At 40.8% G+C, this 16,116-nt stretch overlaps 1 protein-coding gene across 7 annotated transcripts in view; it reads right to left on the reverse strand.

Annotated features, from left to right (window-relative positions):
* The window catches only part of NRG1 (neuregulin 1), an 872,712-nt gene extending 857,069 nt beyond the window's left edge, over positions 1-15,643 (reverse strand). For 2 of the 7 annotated variants that reach the window (XM_077476215.1, XM_077476214.1), the window contains exon 1: positions 14,664-15,642. In XM_077476215.1, coding sequence (XP_077332341.1) covers positions 14,664-15,570 — 907 coding nt within the window. In that variant the 5' untranslated portion in view covers positions 15,571-15,642. Of the gene's footprint in view, positions 1-14,663 lie in introns of all 7 variants that reach the window. The other 5 variants (XM_077476212.1, XM_077476210.1, XM_077476217.1 and 2 more) reach the window with 3 other exon arrangements.
* Positions 15,644-16,116: the final 473 nt, after the last annotated feature.

Here is a 16,116-nt window from a genome sequence, read left to right on the forward strand (position 1 = left end):
ATTTATGGTAACAAGGGGCGTTACATAGGCAGGCTAATTCTAATCAGGACTCGAAAGAATGCAAAACATGTACTGAAAACATTATTAGTGCCATGTGCGCAGTGAGGGCATTGTGCAATACATATAAAATAGAATACAAATACCGTATTTATCAACGTATAACACGCGCCGGCGTATAACACGCACCCCAAGTTTAGGAGGGAATTTTAAAGAAAAAAACTTTTAGGAGGGACGTTTAAGGAAAAAAAAAACTTACATTTAAATGCCCACTATTGCAGCCTTATCAGTGTCCATCTGAAGCCTTGTCAGTGTCATTTGCAGCCTTGTCCATCATTGCACCATTGTCAGTGTCATATGCAGCTTTGTCATGCAGCCTTGTCCACTATTGCAGCCTTGTCCACTATTGCAGCCTTGTCCATCAATGCAGCCTTGTCCCCTTGTCTGTGTAATTCTTCAGCTTTGTCTGTTTTATTTTTCACTTTTATTTTTTAAAATGGCGGCGCCGAGATGTCCTGTGTATCTTCGCGGCACTCGGTAGTTCTCGTCGGATTTCGGCTGCCTTCGGCCCTTCTCGGTGGCTTTCGGGCGCTCTCAGGCATTCTCTGCGGTTTTAGGCTGCCGGGAAAGGGCCGAAAAGCCGATGAGAAGAGCCAAATACGGCTGAAAGCCGGCGAGAAGGTCCGAAGGCGGCCAAAAGTTGCCGGGAAGCGCCAAAGGCGGCCGAAACCCGCCAGGAAGGGCCGAAGGTGGCTAAAAGCTGCCCAGAGGCTCCAAAATGGCGGGGGATCTGCGTATAACATGCACCCGCGATTTCCCCTGATTTTAAGGGGGAAAAGGTGCGTGTTATATGCCGATAAATACGGTATATACAGAACCATTACAAACTGTGATTTAGAGGCTTTACTTTACTAAAGCTGTAGGGTGCAAAATCTGGTGCAGCTATGCATTGTAGACAATAACTTCTAATTTTAGCTTGTTCAATTAAGCTTTGACAAAAAAATAAATACCGTATTTGCCGGTGTATAAGGCGACCCGGCATATAAGACGACCCCCTAATCTTACAGGACAAAAATGCTTTTAAATCTGTACTTACCGTATAAGACGACCCGGCTTTCGAGGCTTCCGAGGCTTCATATTTCTTCCTTCTTCCTGCATTTGCTGGAGCCAATCACGGCGAGCGATGTATTCTATTAATGAATACAAAGCCTGCTTGGATTGGCAGAGGCTGTAACATCATCAGCCCGTGCCGCTCTGACTCTCCAAGCCAATCAGAGCAGGCTACAGAGTAGCCTGCTCGGATTGGCAGAGGTCGTTACTCCAATCCGAGCAGGCTTTGTATTCATTTGAATACATCGCTCACCAGGATTGCCTCAGCGGTATATACTGTATGTAGCCGAAGCTACATACAGTATTACCGAACACCCAGCCGGCATCCGAGGAGCTGACCCGGCGTATAAGACGACCCCTGCTTCTTGGCCAATTTTTTTACGTGTAAAAGGTCGTCTTATACGCCGGAAAATACGGTAAATGGAAGTTGATTGTTTCTATGCAAAGCTGTACCAGATTTTACACACTCTATTTTTAGTAAATCAACCCCATAGATTGCAAGTTTCCCTCCTGCTTTGCACAACCTTCCCAGCACACTGCTGTATGCACAGTTTTTGATTTGTTGTAGATCATTGGGCAGCCCCTTCAAACGAATAGGCGCTGCCCTACTGCAGCACACATTTAATGTACTAAAACAAAACAGACACCAAACTAAACAAAACAGACTCAAAATGGTTAATTTACTAAGGCAGTAGAGTATTCAATTAGCTCACAGAAGATGTCTCCACTTCAGAAGAAAGTTATTATCCAAGATTTTACAAAGCATGGCGTCAGCCATTAACCCCTTAATGCAGCAAAGTCCATCTATACCTTTAGCAGAGAAACAGCCACAAAGCATAATGTTTCCACCTCCATGCCTGACTGTAGAGATGGTGTTCTTAGTGTCATAGTCAACATTTTTCTATCTACAAACACGGCAAGTCCCCCTCCTCAAAAGGGCACATGTACTATTATGCCAATGAACATTTAAATGATTCAGAGAAGGATTGGAAGAAAGTGTTGTGGTCAGATCAGACCAAAATGGACTCAACCCATTGTGTTGCTAACTATGACCCTAAGAACACCATCACTACAGTCAAGCACGGAGGTGGAAACATGATGCTTTGGGGCTGTTTCTCTGCTAAAGTTACAGGGGCAACTTTGCTGCATTGAGGGGCCAATGGACAGGGCCATGTATAGTAAAATCTTGGATGAGAACCTTCTTTCCTCAGCCAGAACACTTAAGATGGGTTGTGGATGGGTCATTCAGCATGAAAATGACCCAAAACACACCACCAAGGCAACAAAGGAGTGGCTCAAGAGGAAGCACATTAAGATCATGGAGTGGCCTAGTCTGTCTCCAGACCTTAATCCTATAGAAAAAGTATTGGAGGGAGCTGAAACTTCAAGTTGCCAAGAAACAGCCAAGAAACCTTAAGGATTTAGAGAAGATCTGTAAAGAAGAGTGGACCAAAATCCCTCTTGAGATGTGTGCAAACCTGGTCACCAACTACAAGAAACATCTTATCTCTGTGCTTGCCAACAAGGTTTTCTCCAAGTATTATGTCATATTTTGCTTGGGGATCAAAAACGTATTTTACTCACTAAACTGCAACTTAATTTATAGCATTTGTTTTCATGTGTTTTTACACATACACCTATGATAAAAATTATAGACCCTTCATTTCCTTGTAAGTGGGCAAACTTACAAAATCTGCAGGGGATCAAATTATTTATTTCCCCCACTGCATTAGTACAGGAGTTCAGCGGGACCATATATTGGGTCTCCTTCTTGCAGAGTATTTTCATAGCAAGTAGTGATTGATGAAATCTGATACTGATAATGTGACACTAGTACTTCTATTATTAATTGACTGCACTAATTGCACATTTTGCAGCAACAACACTGTTCTGTTGTTGCTGCAAAGTTGTGCAGAACCTTGCACCTAGTAAACCTAGGTGCAAGTTGGGGTGTGACTACGCGACGACAGAAATTGACGTCAGAGTGCTGGCAAAAAGTGACATTAAGCACGATCCCGGTGTGGCTAGTGGCATGTGTAAGCGGCTAGAGCCTGACTATATGATAAAGATCGCTAATGATTTTTTTACTGGTTTGTAAGTACCATTTTAAGAGGTTTGATGTACAATAAAAAAAAATTAACTGAATTACGCTATGAGGATTGTTTGTTCCTCTATATTTGAGTCACAGTTCTAGTGAAGACTGTCAGAGTGAAGAGAGCGGACCAGAGGCTATAATTACACTGCGGTTGGATTAACAGTTTTTTTTGCCGATCTACTTGACAATGTTAGGTGGAGAGTGCAGTGACGAGGGGAGCGTGTCTCACTAATAACTTTTTTCTAGGTATCTGGTTTATGCACTCTTTTTAAGCACACTGAAGGTGGTGGTGTAGTGTCTAAATGTTATATGAAGTGATAGAGTGCTGCTAGAGTAATCCTCAATATTAACTCTTTGTTATAGCTTCTTCCCAGCAGCAGTAGAAGTTAAGAGTGGTGTGCTGTTATCTAAGGGAGAGTGGGGAACTCTTGATTTCTGATGATGGGGGGCTTTTGACATATAATGTAAGGGGATGGGAAGCCCTTGATATCTGCTTATAATTATTATGAGAATACAATTCTGTGCCAGTTGAAAAGGAGGGTTGCACACTACTGGCATCATAAGTTATTACTAAAATCAGTAATAATCAAATGCAGTGGCATTTATGTAATATGATAAAGAGTAGACTATATTTATATAGTCTTACAAATATAACTGGCCCGCGATGAAGTTGAGTTTGACACCCCTGCTTTAAACAATCACAAACGCCCATTGCAACAATACGTTTTATTTTTAAACCAGGACAAACTTTTATGCAAAATTAAATCTTCATAAGGGACAACAGCAAATATTTTCTGACATGCCACAACTAACCAATGTACTAACTTTGTTTTGTTTTCACCATTGTTTTTTTTTTTTTTTTTACTTTCCCAATAATACTGCTGTGTGGCCAGTACTGCAATGTAAACTGTAATTTACATGCAGCACAGCATAAAATCTGAAATAACATTTTTTTTCTGTGAGAAATGCTCTGAATCACATTGTATAGATTTGGAATATCCAGAGGAAAATAGGATGTATCGTTACCTTGGCATGAAAAATTACAGAGCTTTAAAACAGATTCAGATACAGCATCACGTCACTACTGGCCTTTATCTTAATTCCATGCTTCTAGGGGTCGGCTGAACTAAATGTATAGCAATTTCAAGTCCATTTACTGGGACTCTTTGACCCTGCTGTTTACACTTTTATTCGTTGTGTCATTTAGCGTCCTTCCTGATAGTCGTTAGACTATTTAGACTTGTCCAAAGGGAGTTACAGTATAAGAAAGTATACAATGGCCAAAGGTCCCATGGAGGCTATTAGATAGCAATAGCTGTTGAAAAGTACAGATGTAATTCATGACTATGGTTTGCAAATGCAGATGTCTCCTGACAAAATAAAGTGGCAATCACTGTTTTATGTGATTAGTTAGCATTAGCATCACATTTAGTATGTTATTATTTCTTACCTAGACAGGTACCATTAGAAGCCAAATTACAGTTTGTAGCAGAAAATAATATAGAAAATAGGGGTAATTTTTAAGTAGTATATCTGTAATGTTGAGAAAGAAAATTTTACTCTTTAAAAAAATAAATAAAAAAAAATCCAATGTAGGCAGTAAGCATTATGCCCCGTACACACGAGCGGACTTTTCAACATCCAAAGTCCAAAGGACCGAGTCCGTCAGACTATCCGATCGTGTGTGGGCTGCAACGGACTTTTGATTCGCCAAAGTCTGACGGACTTTAGAAATGAAGCATGCTTCAAATTTTCCCGAAGGAACTCCGCCGGACCCGGTCCCCTTCGAAAACTCCGCTCGTGTGTATGCTACTCCGACGGACTAAAACCGACGCTAGGGCAGCTATTGGCTACTGGCTATGAACTTCCTTATTCGAGTCAGGTCGTACGTCATCACGTTCGAATCCGTCGGAGTTTAGTGTGATCGTGTGTGGCCAAGTCCGTTCGGCCGAAAAGTCTGTCAGAACTCCGTCGGAACTCCGGCGGAACTCCTTTGGAAGTCTGTCGGACATAAGTCCTCTCGTGTGTACGGGGCATTAGAGTTCATCATGATACCTTAAGCTTGGACTTATTTACATTTCACATTCAATTTATAATCCAATGGTAATTGTATTTCTTGGACTTACCAGGTTGAAGATACAGTAGGAGATTTATTTTATACTGGCTACACTCAGATACAGCAATACCGCCTGATTATATCACTGGACCTAAGTATTTCATCATTCAGAAATGACCAAATAAAGTGTTTCTGACCGATAACAAAAACCTACAGGGCCTACAATAGTAGGTACAGCTTATGACAGCACACGCATACAGATCTGAGCACTCAGTGGATTCTCTTTTAGAAAACTCTAGTTGTTTGGATAACAATGATCAATTTAAGTTGCAGTTTTAAACTTGTATTTCTGGGCATTTCTTCCATCATCCTCAATCAGTGGTACAATGCCATATAAAAAAAAAAAAAAATCTCTAATGCCGTGTACACACGACCGGACTTTCTGGCAGACTAGGTCAGACGGTCTTCCCGATGGAGTTTTGGCGGACTTCCGATGAACTTTCCGAACGAACGGACTTAGCCACACACAATCACACCAAGGTCCGACGGATTTGAACGTGATGATGTACGACCGGACTAGAATAAGGAAGTTCTTGTTCATGTTCTAAATCTAAAGTCCGTCTGATTTTTAGACAGCAAAGGTCCAATGAAGCCCACACACGGTCGAACTGTCCAGCGGATTCATTCCGTCGGACCTTTGCTGTCGAAAAGTCCGGTCGTGTGTACACTGCATTAGTTTCATTATCATTGGAGTCTGTTTGTATTGTCCTAGCAACCAGACAGTTTCCCCTGTTAATTTTCCTATTTTCATTAAAAACACCAAGCGAGAAGCATATAGGCTTCCAATGACAGCACATGCAATGCTTATAATTGTGAGGTTACCAGTGTGACAACAAACATAAAAACATCTAAGCTAAAGCCCAAGTATGGTGGACAAAGCTAGGAAATCCTACTGAATTTCAATATTGATGTCATCATACAAACACATGGCAACACTTATAATGAAACCATTTGGTGGGCAAGCATACTAATGTAAAAATATTTATGCAAAAATGTTGGGATAAGATACTAACTACATAAAAACCCACAATTATACTAGCTGTATAACCAGTGTGTAATGTGATTATATTAATATAAAGCTTACCCAGAGGCACCCTTAGACATAAGGATGTTTGATATGTACATATGATCCAACTACAATGTTTACTGTGAAATATTTTTCTATGGACATTTAAATTTGGTTTCCCAAACATCCACATTTATGGCTTTGTGGGAAGGAGAGAACAATGCAAGATAACATCCCTGATTATTTTGTGAAAGAACAAAAGTGACAGAAAAAACCCCCAGAACATCGATTCTCTATTTTTAAAGTCAGTCATCTAAGATTTTTGTGGAGAACAGAGGAGTAATGGCAATACTGGCCAAAATTGTCCAGAAGAAGCAATAAGCATCATCATCTTGTGCCTATAGGGGCTTTAATGTATAGATATATCTTTGATAGCACGGATAAACTCAAAGTTTATAAAAGAATATACATAGCATGCAAAAAGCCAAATACATCCAACTAAATTTCCCAAACTATAAAAAATGATATTCCAGTGAATTACCATACCGGAAAACAATGTATCTGTTTATACAACAAAATAAATGTTTGCATGCTTTTATTATCACAGTTAATAGCTTAACTAAATTCAGATATTATTTTATTAAAGAATAAAAAAAATTGTCCTGTACACTATATTTTGGGTGTCTATGATCTATTTCTTCAATTATTTTATATATATATATATATATAAAATAGTATTACTATTATTATTTTATATATATATCTATATATAGATATATATATACAGTATCTCACAAAAGTGAGTACATCCCTCACATTTTTGTAAATATTTTTTTATATCTTTTCATGTGACAACACTAAAGTAATAGTAGTGAGTGTACAGATTGTATAACAGCGTAAATTTGCTTTCCTCTAAAAATAACTTAACACACAGCCAGTAATGTCTGAACAAAAAGAATTGTTGCTCTACATAAATGGCCTAGGCTATAAGAAGATTGCCAAGACCCTGAAACTGAGCTGCAGCACAGTGGCCAAGACAATACAGCGGTTTAACAGGACAGGTTCCACTCAGAACAGGCCTCGCTATGGTTGACCAGAGAAGCTGAGTGCACATGCTCAACATCATATCCAGAGGTTGTATTTGGGAAATAGACATTGCTGCCAACATTGCTGCAGAGGTTGAAGGGGTGGGCTGTCAGCCTGTCAGTGCTCAGATCATACATCGCACACTGCATCAAATTGGTCTGCATGGTTGTCGTTCCAGAAGGAAGCCTCCTCTAAAGATGATGCACAAAAAAGCCTGCAAACAGTTTGCTGAAGACATGCAGACTAAGGACATGGATTACTGAAACCATGCCCTGTGTTCTGATGAGACCAAAATTAACCTTTTTTGGTTCAGATGGTGTCAAGTGTGTGTGGTGGCAACCAGGTGAGGAGTACAAAGACAAGTGTGTTTTGCCTACAGTCAAGCATGGTGGTGGAAGTGTCATGGTCTGGGGCTTCATGAGTGCTGCCCACACTGAGGAGCTACAGTTCATTGAGGGAACCATGAATGCCAACATGTACTGTGACATACTGAAGCAGAGCATGATCCCCTTCCTTCAGAGACTGGGCCACAGGGCAGTATTTCAACATGATAATGACCCCAAACACACCTCCAAGATGACCACTGCCTTGCTAAAGAAGCTGAGGGTAAAGGTGATGGACTGGCCAAGCATGTCTCCAGACCTAAACCCTATTGAGCATCCGTGGGGCATCCTCAAATGGAAGGTGGAGGAGCGCAAGGTCTCTAACATCCACCAGCTCCGTGATGTCGTCATGGAGGTGTGGAAGAGGACTCCATTGGCAACCTGTGAAGCTCTGGTGAACTCCATGCCCAAGAGGGTTAAGGCAGTGCTGGAAAATAATGGTGGCCACATAAAATATTGACACTTTGGGTCCAATTTGGACATTTTCACTTAGGGGTGTACTCACTTTTGTTGCCAGCGTGTTAGACATTAATGGCTGTGTGTTGCGTTATTTTGAGGGGGGCAGCAAATATACACTGTTATACAAGCTGTACACTCACTACTTTACATTGTAGCAACGTGTCATTTCTTCAGTGTTGTCACATGAAAAGATATAATAAAATATTTACAAAAATGGGAGGGGTGTACTCACTTTCGTGAGATACTGTATATAAAACATTATTTATGAATGGCATGAAGTTGATATACTATATACTTTTTTGTGGTGTGTGTAGGAAACAGACTGCATGTCATATGGTTTCATGTGATGACACACAGCTGTAAGTCTTACACGGCTCCAGAAAATGCTGGTGGTAATGCTTTTACTTGTTTGTAAATTATAGCATAGGTTTTCTTTAATTCAATATTTCATTACATTCCTGCCAGAGTACCCTATTTCAACTTCTAAAACACAAAGCAGATACATTAATTTAATCCACTCAACCTATTTGTCAGGCTTTCTATTTTACTATTCTTTTGTTCCTTTCTTACCTACATGTTAAATCATAATTATTTGTTTTTCCACTTTTGTGATGCTGAAAAATGTCTAAAAAACGTCTATGCCTTCAACACCTGTCTCAGGGTATTTTCTCACCAGCATCTACGGCTGGTAAATGTCCAGTTAAAAGTCTTCTCCATAGTGATTCAGAAAGTCTTCAGACTTCAAACTGACATAATTGAAAGAAAGCTCCGCTTCATCCTGTTTACAGGGTCCAGGTGTTTTCAGCTAGTACACATATATAATAGAGACTGCTAAAGCACATACTGGAATGAAATGGGGGTTTTTTTTCCACCCCTATATACTTCTCACTGACTACTTTAGCAGTTCTGACAGCCACTACAGTTATAATTGTTAAATTATATATATATATACTTATAATTGTTATATTGTTTTAGGTTATAAAAGTTATAATTATAACCTTTAATAAACAATGTAATCATATAAACATGCACAGATGTATGAAACAATGTATTATTACTGTAAAACAGACTTTCATCTAAAAGTCCCAAATCCCCTTTACATTTTTTAATGTATTATTACTATTATTATTATTATAAATTAATTAAAAAAATTATTTTCAGAATATATATAAAACATTATTTATGAATGCCATGAATTTGATAGTTTTTGCGATTATTATATTATTATTTTTGTGTAATTATTATTATTATTATTATTATTACTACTATTACTATTATTTTGATAATAATAATAATGAACTGCTTCATACATCTGTGCGCAAATATATGATTACATTACAGTTGATTTTTACTCAAGCTTTTATTATTATTACTCAAGCTTATCTAAAATATTATCACCAAGTCCCCTTATGCCCTACGCTTTGGGCAACAAATTAAGCAGGTTAAGTCACTCAATATTTGCTCCACCCTGCATAGTAAATTCACACTTCTTTCAAAGTTTTGAACTAATTGTAGGAAACATTTAAATAACAGTAAAAAAAAAAACTGAAGTTAAAAATTTTCAGTAAAAAAATGCTTTATGTTATGTGGTGTGAAAAGTCATTCAAGACTTCTTAAATTGCCTCCTTATTTGGAATAAAAGCTAATAATCCCATATACAGCATTAGAATAACAACTAAAGAACATCAAGCACATGTCATTAAAAACTACAGGGCCCTAGTGCACAATCTGAACAGAGCCTTCTAATCCTGTGAAGCTCCTCCATTTATTTTTTTAAATAAGGATGGCATTGCTTCCTCCTGAATCTGCCTAAAATGATTTTTCAATGCTAAGATATCAGAATAGCAGAGAAGAAATTAAATGTAATATGTGCAAATATATATATATATATATATATATATATATATATATATATATATATATATATATATTTATATACAGTATATATTACCCACAGCTGGTAAACATTGCCTCTGACGCTTAGGCCACATCCCTATGAGTTAATGGGCTGTTTTAACTTCTGAAACTGCCTACCCTCCCTTGCGAATAAACAGTTGCTTATTATGCCCTAGATCAGGGGCGTCAAGCTAATGGACCTCCAGCTATTGTGGAACTACAAGTACCATCATGCTTCCGCCTGTGGGTGTCATGCTTGTAACTGTCAGCCTTGCAGTGCCTGATGGGACTTGCAGTTCTGCAACAGCTGGAGGGCTGCCAGTTTGACACCTGTGTCTACTAGATCATGGGTGCTCAGCCTGTAACCCTCCAGCTATTACAGAACTATAAGTCCCATAAGGCATTGCAACCTGCTGACAGTTAAAAGCATGAATCCCAAAGGCAGAGGCATAGTGGGAGTTGTAGTTCTACAACTGCTGGAGGGCCACAAATTCAGCATCCATGCCCTAGATCAAGCCCTTACATGACATTGATTAAGGTAGACTTGCATTTGCCAACAGACATATTCAAAGCCACTGAAAAAATATAATAGAACATGCCTGCTACACCTAGAGTACCATGTAAACAATGAGATTTCAGCAATCAAATATTATCTCCACTGCAAAAATCAGATGTCATCAAATGACAAACTAACAGCACTAACATAGCCAAGCTTACTTTTGTATGTAAATGACTCCAAACATTAAAGATTCCAATGCAAACTACTGTTGGATCATGTCTATACATTGAAATAGCAGAGTCATGACTTGTCTTCAATATTAACAGCATATACTGTTTGTTTGTTTTTTGTCTTGTTTTTTTTTTTTATTATGTCTCAAATATTAACACAGGTTTTTTGTTTTTTTTTTGTTTGTTTGTTATGGATGTGCATTGCATTGGCAGGCCTATATCCTAAGCAATGTGTTGTAAAGCTCATACAATTGCAATCGATTCATATGGCCTTTTGCTGTAGTGCGCACGTCTATTTCACAGGTCAGTAAAACATAAAACACGCAACATATGCCACCATATAAAATCCGCATCCACTACATGGCAACGTTAGCTTTTAAGTTAGCCATTAAAAAAAGGTCTCGGAAGAGTATTTTAAATGAACCAGAGCTGGGGATTCCCAACACATATCCACACTTCAGCACCACACCAGCTGAACAGCTCCCTCCAGCTCATTGGCCGATGCAGGAGCAAGCTCAGAGCTGCAATTCCAGCCAGACAATAGGAAGCAAAAACAGCATTTTAAACCTAGAAACGACAGTTTTTGTCTATATTGTAGCCGTAATTGCTTTAAATTAAGGTAAACCTTATTCATCACAAGGCAGAAAAATAAAAACCCAACTATTGACTGTCACATTGTACCAGCAAGAATATGAAATTGTTACTGGTACAATGCATGGGGGGAAAAAAATAGTTTTTCAGCATACACTATACATTGTATAATAAACACTATACAAACGTAAACATACAAGTACAATAAACACATACATATTGCTTGGAAAATAGAGTCAGTTCTCAACCCCACATAACAAGTTTAGAGATGTTTCCAAAACAAATCAGCTTTAAAGGCAAAACTTTTTTTTTTTTTTTCATTTTGGACAGAGTAAGGAAGGGTTACAAAATTTTTTTTTCAATCTGTGTCCCATTGGAGAGAATTTCCCTTCACTTCCTGTTTTATAGCCACAACAGGAAGTGAAATTAAATCCCTCCAATACCTGGTAGTTCCCACTGGAAGTTTTCCCCTTGTCATCAAGAGGGTGACTCTTCTTTACGGGGCCAAAGACAGCAATAGAACGTGAAAAGTGTTCCAATTCACCTCCCCTTTTTCTAATGTTTATAAAAAGTTGTGCCTTCTGTTATACTTTAAAACCTTGTTAGAAGTATGCAACCACACTTATAAACTGTGAAAAGTGCCAATTCCACCAGAAATGTCACAACAACAACAGGACCACAGACATTCTGTAGTCAAAGACAAGGCCTCCAGCTTTCTGCTACACCTCTATGCATCTTTCTAGTGAGCTTCTCCAATGCTTTCAGCTATTGTAGCAAACGCTTGGGCAACAAACAATTCATTTGATTTAGAAAAGCACTTTAAACTCAAACAAAGCCCGTTTTCAAACACCTCTAGCTAACGACAGAAGACTAGATCCAAAAGTTTCATTACCTAGCAGGATTTGGTTTACTACAGGTCGATCAACTGTTCACTTTGCAAGGGAAGTTGCACTTTGCAAGGGAATTTTACCCAGAGGTAAGGCTCTGTTGTCTTCCATCTTTTAATCATGTGCAAGCAAACAAATTCTGTTTTTGCATTTTCCTTTAACGTGATTGGGTATCCTTTGCACTGTGAATCTTTACAGCATTCACTAAGCTAATTTCCTTGCAATGTGCAACTTCCCTTGCAAGCGAACAGCCTACTTCATTTCAGTATATGAACCCATGTGAATCAAAGCAGCCCAGACACAACCCCTTGTAAACCAGGGGTTGGTTTACTGAAGGCAAACAGGTTGTTCACTTTTAAAGGGAAATTGAACTTTGCAAGGGAATTTTATCCAGAGGTAAGGCTCTGTTGACTTCCATCTTCCAATCATGTGCTAGCAAAAAATGCTGTTTTTGTATTTTCCTTGAACGTGATTGGGTATTTTTTGCAAAGTGAAACTTCACCGCATTCACTAAGCCTTGAACAAATTCCCTTGCAATGTGCAACTTCTCTTGCAAAGCAAACAGTCTACTTAATTTCAGTAAATCAACCCGTGTGAATCAAAACAGCCCAGACACAAAGGGAGTTGATTTACTGAAGGCAAATGGGCTGATCACTTTCAACAACTTTCTCACAACTCAAACAGGGCCCATTTTTAAATACCATTAGTTAATGACAGAAAACCTAATCCAACAGTTCCATTACCGAGCAGGTGTTGATTTACTACCGGTCAATAAACTGTTCAGTTTGCATGGGAAGTTGCACTTTTCAAGTGAATTTTACCCAGAGGTAAAGCTCTGTAGACTTCCATCTTCCAATCATGTGCAAGCAAAAATACAGTGTTTGTATTTTCCTTGAATGTGATTGAGTATCCTTTGCAAAGTGAAACTTCACTGCATTCACTAAGCTTCAAGCAAATTCCCATGCAATGTGCAAATTCCCTTGCAATGTGAACAAGCTACTCTGTTTTTTAGTAATTTAGAAACTTTGTAATTTTAGTAAATCAACCCATGTGAATCAAAGCAGCCGAGGCACATAGGGGGTTGGTTTACTAAAGATAAATGGGCTGTTCACTTTTAAAGGGAAGTTGCCATTCACAGTGGAAATCTTACCTTAGCTTGGTGAACGTGGAGAAATGCGACTTAACAATACCCAATCATGTGCAAAAAATAAAAAAATGGCATTTTGTTGGCACATGATTGCAACATGGAAGTTGGCATTCGCTAAATTCCAACTTCCCTTGCTTTTGGTAAATCAACCTCATTGGTCCAAATGGAAGCCTGGGGAGCACTCCCCTTGAAAAAGCCTTTAGTAAATCAGCCCCAATGATCCATGTGGAAGCCTAGGGAGCATTTCTTTGCTAAAGTGCAACTTCCCTTACCTTTAGTAAATCAACCCCAGAGATCCATGTGGATGTCTAGGGAGCCTTCCTTTTGCAAAAGTGCAATTTCCCTTGCCTTTAGTAAATCAACCCCAGTGATCCATGTGGACATCTGGGGAGCCTTTTTCGTTGTGAAAGTACAACTTACCTTGCATTTAGCAAATCAGCCCCAGTGATCCATGTAGAAGCCTAAGGAGCATTCCCTTGCAAAAGTGCAATGTTCCTTACCTTTAGCAAATCAACCCCAGTGATCCATGTGGATGTCTGGGGAGCCTTTTGTTGTAAAAATACAACTTCCCTTGCCCTTAGCAAATCAACCCCAGTGACCAATGTAGAAGCCTAAGGAGCATTCTCTTGCAAAAGTGCAACGTCCCTTACCTTTAGCAAATCAACCCCAGTGATCCATGTGGACATCTGGGGAGCCTTTCTTTTGCAAAAGTGCAACTTCCCTTGCCTTTAGTAAATCAACCCCAGTGGTCCATGTGGAAGCCTGAGGAGCATTCCCTTGCAAAAGTGCAACTGGATGTCTAGGGAGCCTTCCTTTTGCAAACATGCAACTTCCCTTGCCTTTAGTAAATCAACCCCAGTGATCCATGTGGAAATCTGGGGAGCATTCTCTTTGCAAAAGTGCAACTTATTTTGCCTTTAGTAAATCAACCCCAGTGACCCATGATGAAGTCTAAGGAGTCTTCCCTTTGCAAAAATGCAACTTCCCTTGTCTTTAGTAAACCAACCCCAGTGGTCCAAAGCAGCCCTGGCACCATGCCTACACCCATAGGCTTCCAAAGGAACTTTTCCCCATACTTTAGTAAGGTTGTACCATCATCAGCGACACATCAAAAGCCAAGTGAAATAACATAAAGGGATTGGACAGGATGCAGCGACTTACCACAACCTCTGCAGAGCACCCTGCCAACGTCTTTCTTGAGGTTCCTGCCAGTCTCCAGGGGCGGGTAGGAAGCCCTGAAGACCGAGGTGGTGTTGGTGGGATCCATGAAGAAGATGTACCTAGTGTCCTCCTTGAGCTTCAGACAACCGGAGCCGAAATCCCCCTGCACGGTGATCAAAGAGTCCTTGTCCAAACCGGCCGACTTGACCGGCCAGACCTGATGCACCTTGACCAGGTAGGTGTGGAGAGGGGCAGGCGAGGCTGCTGAGTCGGTAGCTCCGGTGAGGGCGATGGTGGCGATAGTGGTGAGGCTGGCCGCAGAAGCCGCAACGACCCAAGCGGTCGCCTGTTGGGTCACTTGGGGCTCCTCGTAGCCCTCCAGCTGTTGCCCTTTGGCTCTCGTCACCAGGTCCCCTTGGTCAGGTAGGTGCTTCCTCTTGCCTTGCTGCTGCACTTTGCCCTCTAGGACCACTCGGGAGCGCTGAGCCAGCTCCTGCACCGAGCCGGCGCCGGGGGACGTGTAACACACGGCCGGGGGGGACACTCCAGCCCCGGCACCTGCTGCAACGAGCACCACTGCAGCAGCGGCGGCGGGGAGAGGAGGAGCCGGGGGATGAGTAGACGCTGCAGCACCAGAGGAACCAGCGCTACCGGGAGCGCCGCTCACTGCAGCACCTCCCGCACCTCCAGCGGATGGCGAGGACGACGAGGATGACGAAGACGCCGTCACCGCGGCAGAAGTCCACAGGAAAAACAGCAGGGCACCGTAACAGCAACCCCAGCAACAGGAGCAGCCGCCACCTGCCAAGCCGGAGCCCCCGGCGCCCGGCAACAAGCAAGGTGCGAGACCGGTACCGGCGGCCAGAGACGTGCTAGACGAACAAGACGACGTGTATTGCAATCTCATGGTAAGCGCTCTTCTCCTTGGCTTTCAGGTGGCTTGTTTTTTTGTTTTTGTTTTTTGTTGAGGTTTTTTTTTTTTTTTTTTTTTTTTTTTGGAGGTGCCCCCCCTCTCCCTCCCCCCACCCCCGTGTTCCTGGGGAAGAGGAAGGATTCCTATGGGGGAGAAGGGTTGCTGCTTTAGGTAGGTAGCAGAGGTTATTTCTTGGCGCAGCAACAAGAGGTTGGTGGGGCGGAGGTTTATAGAGGTGCTGCTGATCAGAAGGAAGGTGGGGGGTTAGAAAATTTCCAACAAAAAAAAAAACATAGTGCTAAAAAAAAAAAAAAAAAAAAAAGAAGAGAGAGAGAGAGATGTTGCTTTTCAAGCTTATGGAGAGAGGATGCTGTAGCCAAATCCTGGTGTGTCTGCATGGAGGAGGAGAGGAGATGAATGCTTTATAGAGAGCAAACCTCCTGTGTGGAGTGAAGGAGATGCTGCGGCTGAGGATGCTGCTGCTACAGACTGACACACACATACACACACACACACACACACACACACACATACACACAC

Source organism: Lithobates pipiens, unplaced genomic scaffold (assembly GCF_037356315.1).
Source record: "Lithobates pipiens isolate NorthernLeopardFrog02 unplaced genomic scaffold, aLitPip1_a1.2 Scaffold_13, whole genome shotgun sequence".
In the NCBI taxonomy this organism is placed as follows: domain Eukaryota; kingdom Metazoa; phylum Chordata; class Amphibia; order Anura; family Ranidae; genus Lithobates; species Lithobates pipiens.